This window comes from Arvicanthis niloticus, chromosome 28 (genome assembly GCF_011762505.2).
Source record: "Arvicanthis niloticus isolate mArvNil1 chromosome 28, mArvNil1.pat.X, whole genome shotgun sequence".
NCBI classification, from domain to species: Eukaryota; Metazoa; Chordata; class Mammalia; order Rodentia; family Muridae; genus Arvicanthis; species Arvicanthis niloticus.
This window is the reverse complement of record NC_133436.1, coordinates 12644125-12657006: the sequence shown is the minus strand read 5'-3', so window position 1 is coordinate 12657006 and position 12882 is coordinate 12644125. Positions and strand designations below refer to the sequence as shown.

The window sequence follows — 12882 nt, the reverse complement described above, 5'->3', positions numbered from 1 at the left end:
GCTTTCAGACACCCCTGTGAAACAGAAGCTGCAGGCTGGGGTGTCCCTCTTTTCCCTTGCCTTTTCTCATCTCAGTCAGGGCTCTCTTTAATAACTGCACACTATGCAGTGTGTACACCTGATATTTTATTTGTATTCCCATTTATTCTTCATATCAGAAAGATTGGACAAAGTAAGCGGTCCTTCTGTCTTAAGGATGGGTTCCCCAAGAATGTCATTCAGACCATTTCCAAGAGCCACACTGTCCTGTGGGTAAGCACCAAGATGGAACTTGGTTCCATCAGGGCTGGAACTAAGGTGAGGGAGCTGGGATAGGAGCAGGAAGAGATAGATGGTTGCTCTTCTGACTTGTCCTGTGGTTCTCAATTGGGCCTTGTTGACAAGAACAGGGACACAAGGACAGGGAAAACAACATTTGGGGATATCAGAACAGGATCCTCAGCGTAAGTCCTGAGAGGCTGTGGGCCTCTTTGGGAAGTGATTTTTTTTTTTTTTTTTTTTTTTAACAGAAAAGAAAAGAAAATCCTGGTCTGGTGGCATATGCCTGTAATCTCAGCACTTGGGAGGTTAGAAATGCTAGTAGTGACTACTCTGAGTTCGAGACCTCGCTTCAAAACCAACAAACAAAACCAAAGGGATGATTTGTCTATGCCCTCAGCTCACTGCATTTTTCACATGGAGAGAAGAGAAGGAGCAGGTGACTGGCCGAGCTCCTGAACTATCAGTAGGAGTATGGAAACCAGACCAGGGCCTGCAGTGGGGCTCTGAGCTACAGGACTTGCACAGACCATGCACATAGAGAGATGAGCACCTCGTGACTGCAGATAGAGACTGGAGTGATTTATCTACCAACCAAGGAACACCAAGAGTCAGCTGAAACTTCCAGCAGCCAAGAGAAATGCACAGCCCAGGCTGCCCCACAGAGCCTCAGTCACACTGCTAGCTTGCAGAGCTATGGGGCAGTATGTTCCTATTGTTGGCTACGGTTTATTCTGGAAGTCCTAGCAGACAATACAGTCTACTAGCTGTGAACAGGCTGGCCAGTTAGGTTTGGTTATGGAAAGAGACAATTACATTTGTATGCCCACTCTCATAATTTATATTATAACTTAGGCTTTGTGCTTCAATTTTCCTTACAAGGCTGACGCATGCCACCTTCCAATACACAGGACCCACTGTGCTCAGTGTGATGACTTGTCTCTCTCCATTTGGAGATTCCCCAAATTGACATCATCCACTCTGACATCCTAAGCCTCGTGCACACATGTCTTGCTTCAGGAGCTGGTGTTTTTGTTTTTGTTTGTTTGTTTGTTTGTTTTTTCGAGACAGGGTTTCTCTGTATAGCCTTGGCTGTCCTGGAACTCACTCTGTAGACCAGGCTGGCCTCAAACTCAGAAATCCACCTGCCTCTGCCTCCCAAGTGCTGGGATTAAAGGTGTTTGCCACCACAGCCCGGCAGGAGCTGTTTGCATATCTAGTCTTGGCTTGGTTAAGCTAGCTGAAACTGGCTTGAGTCAAGATTTATACTAACCTAAGAAACAGATGCATAAAATAATCGTGTATACTTTGCAGAAGAAAAAAAAATATTTTCAGGCTGAGGTCTCAGTGGGAAGGGAACCGCTCAAATGACCCTGGGCAGTGACAGTGTCTTCCCATGTAAACCACTGTCTTCAGGGTCTGTCTGTCTGTCCTCTGGGTGTGGAAATCCTTCATCAGCAAGTGTTCATAGCTTCTGAGTGGGTCCAAGATTCCCGTGGTCAGCTTTCTGCCTTTGGTGCTCTCAAGGAGATTGTTAGTTTTCCAATTAAAACACTAATATTCCCTTGCCCCAGACCTAAAAGTTTCCAGCTAAAGCTGGAAGCTGTTTATTTCCTGATTTCTTTTCTGGGATCTAAAGGAAGTATTGAGGATGGATCCATGAAGGCTGGAGATAGCTTATCAGTTTGTCCTTGGGCTAGCTAGATCTCCACAACTACTTTATGCAGTAGTGGGGATTGAACCCAGGACCTCATGTATGCTAGCAAGCACTCGACCACCTAAGCTACATCCTCAGCCCCCGTGACCACTTTTGTGCTGATAAAACTATCAGATGGGAAAGTAAAATCAATATGGAACCTTTTGCAGAAGTCATAGGTGAAGGAGTCCACTTGGGGTGGTGGGGTGGAGGTTCTTCTGACCCTGAGCCTTCTGCTTGTTCAATTGTATGTTTTCTTACTCTTAGCAAAAGCTGGTAGGCCCAAAGGCTAACTGTGAGCTATACTTGGGGGTCTTCCTATGTACCTCCAGGATCCTTCTTTATATTCCTTCTGTTATCACCTCCCTTTCACTGTGGGGAGGAAGGGATTTCTCCCCCATGACTTCCCTCACTAGTTGGTGAACTTGACCCATCTTCAGTGCCTTGACCAAATGCGGAGGCCTGGAGCACAGCCTGAGCCCACTAGCTGTTTGTCAGGGATCTTTAGGAATTGTGACCTTGAGTGGTTTCATTTCTTATTGAGTAGTGAGGGTTTTGGGTCCATGTAGGGCTCCTCTTCAATCAACATAGGACTTTCTGGCTGGGGATGTCGCTCAGGGGTGTGACATCCCCAGCCAGAAAGAAGGTGTGCTTAGCGCCTTCATCTTAGCACCTAAATGGATAAAAACAAACATGGTAAACTGTTCTTGTAATGGCAAATTGTACTTGTACTGGGGTGTGGTATGGTGTGGTATAAGTATATGGCCTCAAGCAGTTTAGGAGGCCCAGGCTGGAGCATACACAAGCCAAAAAGCTTGAAGACCCAACCTGCTGAGGGGGCAAGGGTCAAGCTGAGAAGCACAAGGGGAAAAGAGCATTTGAAAGACATGAAGTGTTAGCTATCATCTATATTTTCTGCTTTTTTTTTCTTTAAAACTGTCTGCTCAAGTTACTGTTCTATGAGTGTGAAGAGATACTATGACTAAGGCAACTTATGAAAGAAAGCATTTAATCGAGGGCTTGCTTACAGTTTCAGAGTGTCAGTCCATGACCATCATGGCTGGAAGTAGATAGGCCTGGTCCTAGAACAGTAACTGAGAGTTTTAAATCCAACTTGGAGACAGAGAGAGAGAGAGAGAGAGAGAGAGAGAGAGAGAGAGAGAGCTCTAGAAATGATATAGGCTTTTGAAACCTCAAAGTCCATCCCCAGTGGCAATCTCCTCCAACAAGGCCACACCTCCTAATCCTTTCCAAAGAGTTCCACCAACTGTGGGATGTGGATGGCACGCAGGAAAAACTGCAGTGGGCAAGTGAGCTCCCTGGAAACGGCCCACCATCTTGCTTAGCTGCAGTGGGTACGCTCTGGTGAGGCACAGCCCCAGAGACTTTGTCCCAGGATTGCCTTTTGTTACTGATGTCCTTTCTTATTTTTGTCACTGCCAGACTCCTAATTTATGTGGCTCGGTATGCAGAGAGATCAACATGAAGGCGAACATTCATGAATTAATCCTGTTGAAATGAATTAATGACTTTATAAAATCCTGATTTGATTCAAATAATTTTAGGAAGAAAATTTAAGGAGATAGTTTTAGTTGTTTTGCTAGAAAGATAAAAGAGTTAGAATCAAGACTAGAATGTGCCACTACCTCATAGAATAGTAAATAAAGATTTCTTAATAAGGAAACAATGAGCTTTCATAAATTACACTAAGAAGAGAAATAGGCTTGGGACAGATTTGTGATCAAGGAAGAACATGCATTCTAGGTCAGGTCCAAGGATGAGGCCACAGATGTGCACTATGATAAAGCAAGGCCTTGTGAAACTGTTGCTTTGAACTTATAATGAGCTTATAGAATGAAACATTGCTTTGAACTAACTTTGACATCCTTCTGTATGTAACTCCCTTTTTGTGTAACATTTTATCTATGAGGTAATTTTTTCTCACATAGAGAACTTTTTGTCTAAAAAGGTATAAATAGGGCAACAGAAGTAATAAAGTGTGACTGTTGGGTCTCTGCTTCATCCACCAAATGTATATGTGTGTATATATGTATACATGTCTGTTTGTATGTATGTATACTATGTCTATATGTCTGTCTATATGTATGTGTATACATGCTTATACATGTATATGTGTATGTATATAAGTATGCATGTACATTTGAGAAATTGATGAAACAGGTGGTGAGGCCCTGCCAGAGTGGGGTGTGTGTGTGTGAATACACACATGACTTTCTCTTCATCTTCTTCTTTCTAACCTCCCTCTTAACAGTTAAAAGAGTTCATAGCTTTTTGCTAGTCATTCTTGCTGGCCCCTGATAATTACAAGTAGTGCTGACCCTGTAAATCACCTGTGCTGTTGAGGGGGCGGGGTGGGGTGGGAGAGGAAAGGAGCTGGATGGAGTGGGCGTAATGCATTGGCTGCTATTAGAATAAATTCAATTGCCAACATCATACCTCACTGCCTCCTCAGTTTACCCTGTGGTGTCAAAGCTGACCTTTGACCGTGGGACAAATATTTAAATATATGAGTTTATAAGGGTTATTATAATTCAAAAGATCATACTGTTATTTACACAGCCTACTACAATATCACCATTCAGCTAGTTCCATAGAAAAGTATCCAGCTTGCTGGGTGGTGGCAGTGCACGCCTTTAACCCCAGCACTTGGGAGGCAGAGACAGGGGGATCTCTGTGAGTTTGAAGCCAGCATGATCTACAAAGTGAGTTCCAGGACATCCAGTGCTACACAAAGTAATCCTGTCTCAAAAAAAAAAAAAAAAAAAAAAAAGGGGGGGGGGAGGGTGTGTGTCTTAAAAGTCTCCATTAGATTTTTAGTTTTTGTGACTTACATAAAATTATAATTAAATACTTTGGATAAAAAGCAAATAACTACATCAAGGTCCAAACTTACAACAATAAGATTTGTTTATTCAAGCATCTGTTAATTCCATATGTAATTACATTATGTGTGAAGGCATACAACACTTACATAGAGGATGGGTGGGCAGAATGGGAGACGTAGCTTTGGCTTGCCCTGCATGCATGAAACCTTGGGTTCCATCCCCAGCAAAGTATAAAGCAAGTGTGGTGCACTGTGGTGGTATGCATTTGTAATCCCAGCACTCAGAAGGTAGAGGGTAGGAGGCTTAGAAAGTCAAGGCCGTCCTCTGCTACATAGAGAGTTGGAGGCTGTAATGGCTATTCCTGGCTGTTGTAGCAGGAGATATTTCTCAAAGCCGAAGTGTGGGCGACCAGCTCCCTGGACCGCCACCATGTTCTTGGACTAGAAGCAGCCAGAGGCTCCAGGAGCACCAGCCCTAGATCCATGAAATGTTAACATGGCTGTTGCCTCCGCAAATCAGCTCCGTGAAGATGAAGACCATGGCTCTAAGCATGGCCCCTGGTTGAACTCTGCCACCCTCAAATACTTGGCTAAACCCCAGACAGTATCTGCCATGCTCAAGATACCTGGTAGAATGGAGACTCTTAATGCTTAAAGATTATCCAACTCTTTTTTTTTTTTTTAAGATTATCCAATGGATTTATGTATCAGCAAATACTCAATACACAAGATGCCCACACAATTAGAAATGTTACCCAATATCTAACCTTTTGACATGGTTTAACTACCTGAGACTCTTAGAGACATGGATATCTCCCGCCATTTTTCCTCTCCTTTTCCTTCCTTTTTTTCCCCTCCCAACTCCTCACTCTGGCTACCTTTTCTACTGCCCAATCACTGAGCTCCGCTGCAAATACAACGGGCAGGAAAATATGCTGCCACAGGTTGTCAACTTGACTCTATTTGGAATGAACTACAATTCAGAATTGGAAGACTCACCTGTGATCCAGATCTTAAGGCTGGAAGACACAAGTTTCTGACCTGGATCTTGGCATGGAGATCTTGAGGCATGGTGGCTATGAAAAGTTTAGGTTCTGGCAAGGTAGTACATGCCTTTAATCCCAGGAGACTGGGGCAAGGAGATCTAAATTCAAGGTCAGCCTGGGACAAAACAAGCCCCAGATCCAGGTGTGGTGGGACACACCTTTAATCTGGGATACACTTACTGCTGGAGACCTACATAAGGACATTAGAAGAAGGAAGATTCGCTCTTCTTCACTGCTTTTGTTTAGTTGCCAGCACATCTGTTGGAATCTACTTCTATAGAAGACCAGCTGTAACAACTAGCCTGTGGGACCGAGCGACTACTAGATTCTTGGACTTCCCAGTCATAGCTGACCACTAGTTGGGCCACAGATTGTAAGTCATCACAATAAATTCCCTCAATATAGAGACACATTCCATAAGTTCTATGACTCTAAAGACTCCTGACTAATACAGATGCCAACCTGAGCTACAAGACAACTTGCTTCCCACAAAGGATGAAACAATACACATACCCCAAAAGGAAAAATAATGTTAATAGCTTCACTCTATTGAACCAGTCATATAAGTCTATTGTACTGACACGCAGATATGTTCATTATTTGATACCTTGAGGTTTTTTTTCTTCCTTTTAAAATGCATTAAGAACAGGCAGTTATATAAAACAGGCAAATTTGGTTTTAGCACCTTTAATTTCTTACCCTTGAAACTCCAGCTTCCAAATTATGTCTTCACCAAACGACTCCTTTGTGGGTCGAATGAACCTTTAGCAGGGGCCACCTAAGACTTTCAGAAAACACAGATATTTCTATTATGATTCATAACAGTAGCAAAATTACAGTTACAATGTAGCAATGAAAATAAATTTGTGGTTGGAGGTCACCGTAGCATGAGGAACTGTATTAAAGGGTCTCAGCATTAGAAAAGCTGAGAACCATTGCTCTAGACACTTTTGGTGGACTTTCATGACAGTGTCTGTCTGTCCATCCACTCACTAACACACCTGAACAGATCCCATAACTCTCCTAGGTAAAAGCTGCTAATTCTAACATTGTTGCCAAAGTCTACTCTGTAGATGGCATGGCTTTTTAAAGTTACTCCCTCTTGAAGTAGCCCATTTGTACACCCGATGGCCCCGTGTCAACAACACTCAACACCGACCCAGCTGATCTTTGTGGGTGAGCAGAGGTCTGTTTTCCTCCCTTGCTGTTAGCTTTCAGAAATGTGCCGCCCAAGCTCCAGAACTTCCAACAATCAAAAGAAGCAACATTTCTGTAGTGGAAGTCTGGAAGTCTACACTGCCCAGTGGGAATGAGCGATCTTAAAAAGAGGATTTGGGGGCAATAAGAGGACCTTGAGGTTAGTCCAACCAGAGAAGGCTTCTATGAAGTCCAAGTCCAAGCGCTGGCTGTGGGACCCACAAATTAGAAGGGTGGGCCTCAGTGCCATAAAGGAAAAAAGGTGTATTGGCTAGGGTTCATTAAAGTAATAGAAACAGATACACACACACACACACATACACACACACACACACACACACACACACACACACGCACAGGCACACGCACACGCACATGCACATAAGATTTATTAGAGTGGCTTACAGGCTGTGGTCCAGCTAGTCAAAAACAATGACTATCTGCCAATGGTCCAAGAATTCAGTCATGAGGCTGGATGTCTCAGCTGGTTTTTAGTGTAGACTTGAATCTTGAAGAAGTAGACCCTAATGCCAGTAAAGGAATTAAGGAGGTGAAGAGAGCAAGCTTCCTTCTTTCATGTCCTTTAGAACGGCTGCCAGCAGAAGGTGTGCCTCAGAGTTGAGGGGCATCTTCACAGCTCAGAAGATTAAAGGTGGGCCTTCCCATTTCAATTGATTTAATTAAGAAAAATTTCCTTACAGGTGTGCCCAGCCACTTGGTTTTACTTAATTCCAGATGTCGCTGAGCTGACAACCAAGAATGGCTGACACAAAAGGTGTGCTTATACTGAATTAGTTTGGAGTTTCCCCGGGAGCCTGTGAGTTCAGCATACCTTGGGATGTGGCCTGTGAGAATAACTGTTGACTATAGAACCAGGTGGTGAGCAAGTGTTGATAGCCAGCGTTGTCGCAGGTATTTGGTGGTTTGGGTTTGAGGTATGAAGTTCTGTATCTCAGGCTGGCCCTGAACTCAGTGTATGGCTGAGGCTAACCTCAAACTTCTGCTCCCCCTGCCTTCATCTCCCAAGTGCTGAGATTGCAAGTGTGCATTACTGTATCTTTATTATGAGGAGGTGAGAATCAAACCCAAGGCTTCATGTATTCATAATATGTTAGGCACATATTACCAGCTAAGCTCCATGTTGGCCCACACAGTAATGCTGAGTTTGGGTTAGGGAGCATTAACTTTTACATTTTAAAATTGGTTTATCAGGATACTTTTCTACATTCTTAAAAATGTCATAAACTTAATATGAGTTTCATTCATTTAGACAGTCAGTGGTATAAGTCACTGCTTCTAGAATTTCCCTTTTGGGAGTAAAGAATTCTAGTTTAAGTCTGTGCACTGTAGGCTATTCATGTCTGAGCATCCCAGAGGCCAGGCTGATATATGGACAATTCACACTGCTTCATTCAAAGCCTACTCATAAACAGAGTCACTGATACACCCCTATAATCCCAACACTCTGAAGGCAGAGGCAAGAGGATCATGAGTTCAAATCCAGCCTGGGCTATGTATTGATTTCCTGGTCAGCCTAGGCTATACAGTGAGGCCCTGTCACAAAAATACAAATCTAAACAACATAAAACTCCACCCACTTACAATGTACCACTCGCTTACAATGGAAGAATGACATGCATTTTCCTAGTGGCTACTAAGATCTGCTGTTTCTTCTTTGAGATTCCTGGGGATGCTCTCCAGTCAGGGATAAGGTAGGGATGGTAATGGTCCCGGCTAGGGAGGATTCTCTGTGGCAGTCATAAGTCTGAGCTATTAATGGCCTCGTGCCTCAGATGTGTTCAACCTGTAGCCTTCAAGCCACACAAATGCAGCCCAATACAAATCATAGATGTATCTGAAACATTGTGAGTTTTGTGTTTAAATCGGCCGTAGCGTTTCTGAGCGTGGAGCTTGTGGATGACAGTGTCATAATCACACTGTTCCAGGCATCCTTGGACAAAGCATGGGCCTTTCTGCATAGGATAGGGACATTACAAAGTGCTTTTATTGTTTTCAGTAGCCTATGGAGGATATAAATGAGATCCTAGTGCCTTGTCAGCTGGAAGGAGGGAAACTGCTAAATCAGTGCAAGAGAAAGAAAGAGGACCCTTTCCCGTGCACATCACAAGAGTCTGGCTACACTGCCCAGCTATACACCATAGTGTGTGTGTGTGTGTGTGTGTGTGTGTGTGTGTGTTTACACAGAAGAGACTTGGGGCTAAAATCAGCTACTTTGAGGCTTCAACTAAACTGTCATCTTTCTTTCTTGCAGGGACTGGAGACAGAGTCAGGTGATCCCTCCAGGCCCCTGAGTAGCCAGGAGGCCCGTTTGCATGTGGCCACTCATCCTCAGAAAGGAGAGGTTGCTCTTCAGGGCGCTCAGCTTCTGCAGAATCAGCTTGATCCACTGGCAGAGCTGCCCAGCTGTGCCCAACAGATGGCTGAACTGGAGTCAGTACAGCTGTTGCCCACTTCCTATGATCCCGGGGTCATGGAAGGGAGGCTGCATGTTAGCCTGTGAGTGTCCTTGGCATCAAGTGGTGGAAAAGTACTTTCAAATTGATTGACTGACTGACTGATTTAGAGTGTGTGTGTGTGTGCATGGAGGCCAGGGAATTTTCTGGAATTGTCCTCTCCCTCTACCATACGAGGCTTGCGGATCGAACTTCAGTTGTCAGGCTTGGCAGCAGTCACCTTTACCCACTGAGCCATCTCCTCAACCCTGGAAAAAAAAACCATATCTTAATAGGAGAAGCCATCGAGGTGATTCCAGTGTCTTCTACAATCAGACTATCAGAATACATCTGAGCTCCCAGGAGAAAGGAATTCAACTCAATCATTTCCTGTGGGGTTAATACACACACACACACACACACACACACACACACAGACACGCGTGCGCGTACTCACATTTGTGTTCTTTATGTGTTGACACTGTTCATGCTGAGGCAGAGGGTTTACATGGCAGAAAGATATTTCAGGTGCTGTGTGAGGAAGGGATGAAGCAAAAAACCTGTTACTCGACCTTCCAAAAGGGAGCTCTTTGCATGGAGATCAGGGAGGGTTGCCTGTGTGTTGATGCTATTGGCTTAGTGTCCTGTGATCAGAACATCCAACAAAATACTGAACAGACATAGAAAGCATCTTGTTTAATTCCACTGCCCCCTGTGTGTTCTCTCTCTTCTCCCCCCCTTCCTCTTGCTAGAGTCTTGCTAATGTAGCCCAGGCTGGCTTCAGACTCTCTATCCATCTGTCTCAGTCTCCTGATTACTTGAATTATGCACATGAACCACCACGCTTGACCTCGGCTTGAGCAAGTTATAGGAACAAAATTTGTTGTGCAAATATTTCTAACCACATTCTATGTGTCAGAAAGCATTCTGAGTTACTGGAGAGAAGAGAGCACAATGGCTTTCTCCTTCCTTAGAATCTGTGTAGGTTAAGCATAAAGGGTCTGCAAAAGGAGATGCCAAAGTGGTAGCTAGTGGAGGCATTGAGTCAATCTCCTTTAAGTTTTAGCACAGGTCGAAGAACTGAGTGGCTCGGGTACCTTGATGGTTGTAACTTGAGGGATGGTCAGAAGAGTGGGGCAGTCTTTTTAAGCCTTCATGCTGTCCTTCCCTCGGCCAGTGTGGAAATGCAAAGTTAGCATCAACAGCGGAGGATCTTGGCTGTGTTCCGTAGGCAAGCTGGTGAGCCAGTGAGGAAGATACCTCACTGCCTCAGTACCGCTGCTTGCTTCTCTCTTCTCCCTGCCCTTTCCCAGTACTCTTTGCTAACTTGCCTTCACTTTTTCTATTTCTCTTCATTCCACAGTGTCTATCTAGGGCCTAGCAGCCAGGTGATGGCTAGACATAATTGCTATACACCTGTTATTTCCAAGTATCCAAGTTCAACACTGTCCTGAGCACTAGTGTGGTCTAGTTTCCCAATAGTCTCCCAAGTAGGCTCTTCTTGAAGTACCCTTCAGCTGACAGCAGACTCGAACTTAGATCCTTTTGCAGGGCTGTCATTTGTTGATGGGTTGATGTCCTAAGCTCTTCACATCTCTTCAGACCCATGTGTGGCTGGCTTTTGCATGCTTGTTTTTTTGTCTCCTGTCACTCTGAACTCAGTCTCTTTCTTGAGCATGTCCTGGCTGTTCCCTGACACTGTAGAGCCTCAGGGTCTTCTATCTGGAGAGACCCACTCCTCAGTCAGTCTTTCAAGACTCACCTCAAATGTAGCAGTCCCAAGAAGACCCTCTCTAGGCCTGGAGTTTGAGTCCTGGTGTCTGCTATCTATTTTTCTACTGGGTTTTCTTCTCATGACTAGAAGTCTCATATGGCTAACACTTTTTTTGTGTGTGTATTGATTTAAATTTCTCTATGGCTTCTATTAAACTCAGATTTGCATAGGATTGAGCTCAGACTGTGCTTGCCTGGTGTGATAGTCAACCGTCACTGTTAGTATGATTGGATTTAGAATCTAGAAGATTCACTTCTGGGTGTGTCTGTGAATGTGTTTGCAGAGAGGCAGAGGAGAGAAGATTCACCTTGATGGGGTGGCACCAGCCCATTGACAGCGGGCCAAGACTGAACAAACTGGAAAGAGACAGGTGGAAGATAGCCGTTGTTTTCTAAAGATCTGCTTTCTGGTTCACAGAGATGTGAAATCTACTGCTTCCCACTTGTGCTGCTAAAGCCGTGAACAAGTTCACTCTATGTTCCTGGACATATGGACTACACCTTCAAACCATCACCCCAAATAAATCCATTCTATCTTAAATTGCTTCTTGTCATGTATTCGGTCACAGTAACGGGAAAACTAACATACTTGCCTATCAAGAAGGTGTTTTTAGAAGCACTGGGGAAGATGCAACCATTTGGGTCATAGGTACTTTTATAAGTCTGTACAACAAATACGTTACTTTTATAAAACTTTTTATTGATTGATTAATTGATTGATTGATTGATTGTGTATGAGTACACTGGAGCTGTCTTCTGACACACCAGAAGAGGGCTTCAGATCCCATTACAGATGGTTGTGAGCCAACATGTGGTTGCAGGGAATTGAACTCAGGACCTCTGGAAGAGCAGTCAGTGTTCTTAACTGCTGAGCCATCTCTCCAGCCCCACACATTTCTTTTATAATAAAAAAAAGTGTTAATATATATTTATTTAGTGTATGTTGTATATACGTGTACATCACATGGTGAGGTCACAGAACTCATGATTGTAGATCTCAGGTTAGGATAGCTACTTGCTTCTCTCCTTCATATGGAGGGTCATCTGGCTCTCTCCTCAGCTCCCTTCATGTTTAAATTTTTAAAATTTTATTTTTAAGTGTATGAGTGTGTGATGGTTTGTATATGCTTGGCCCAGGGAGTGGCCTTGTTGGAGTAGATGTGTCACTGTAGGTGTGGACTTAAGACCCTAGCTGCCTGGAAGTCAATCTTCTGCTAGCAGCCTTTAGATGAAGATGCAGAACTCTCAGCTCCTCCTGTACCATGCCTGCCTGGATGCTGCCATGTTCCCGCCTTGATGATCATGGACTGACCCTCTGAACCTATAAGCCAGCCCCAACTGAGTTATCAGAGTTGCCTTGGTCCTCATGTTCACAGCAGTAAAACCCTAACTAAGACAGAGTGTTTTGCCTTTATGTATGCCCAGTGCCTTCTGAGGTCAGAGGAGGGAGTTGGATCCTCTGGATCTGGCGTTATAAATGGTTGTGACCTGCTATGTGTGCGCTGGGAATGGAAACCTGGCTGTCTACAAACACAAGTGTTCTTAACCACTGAGCAATCTCAATCTCTCTCTTTCTCTCTCTCTCTCTCTCTCTCTCTCTCTCTCTCTCTCTCT

General features: G+C 44.1%; 1 protein-coding gene across 5 annotated transcripts in view; it reads left to right on the top strand.

The window, feature by feature from the left end:
- The window catches only part of LOC143440096 (uncharacterized), a 95894-nt gene extending 84085 nt beyond the window's left edge, over nt 1–11809 (top strand). For 4 of the 5 annotated variants that reach the window (XM_076926728.1, XM_076926730.1, XM_076926731.1 and 1 more), the window contains 2 exons: nt 9315–9559; nt 11553–11809. In XM_076926728.1, coding sequence (XP_076782843.1) covers nt 9315–9559; nt 11553–11664 — 357 coding nt within the window. In that variant the 3' untranslated portion in view covers nt 11665–11809. The remainder of the gene's footprint in view (nt 1–9314; nt 9560–11552) is intronic. The other variant, XM_076926732.1, reaches the window with a different exon arrangement.
- Nucleotides 11810–12882: the final 1073 nt, after the last annotated feature.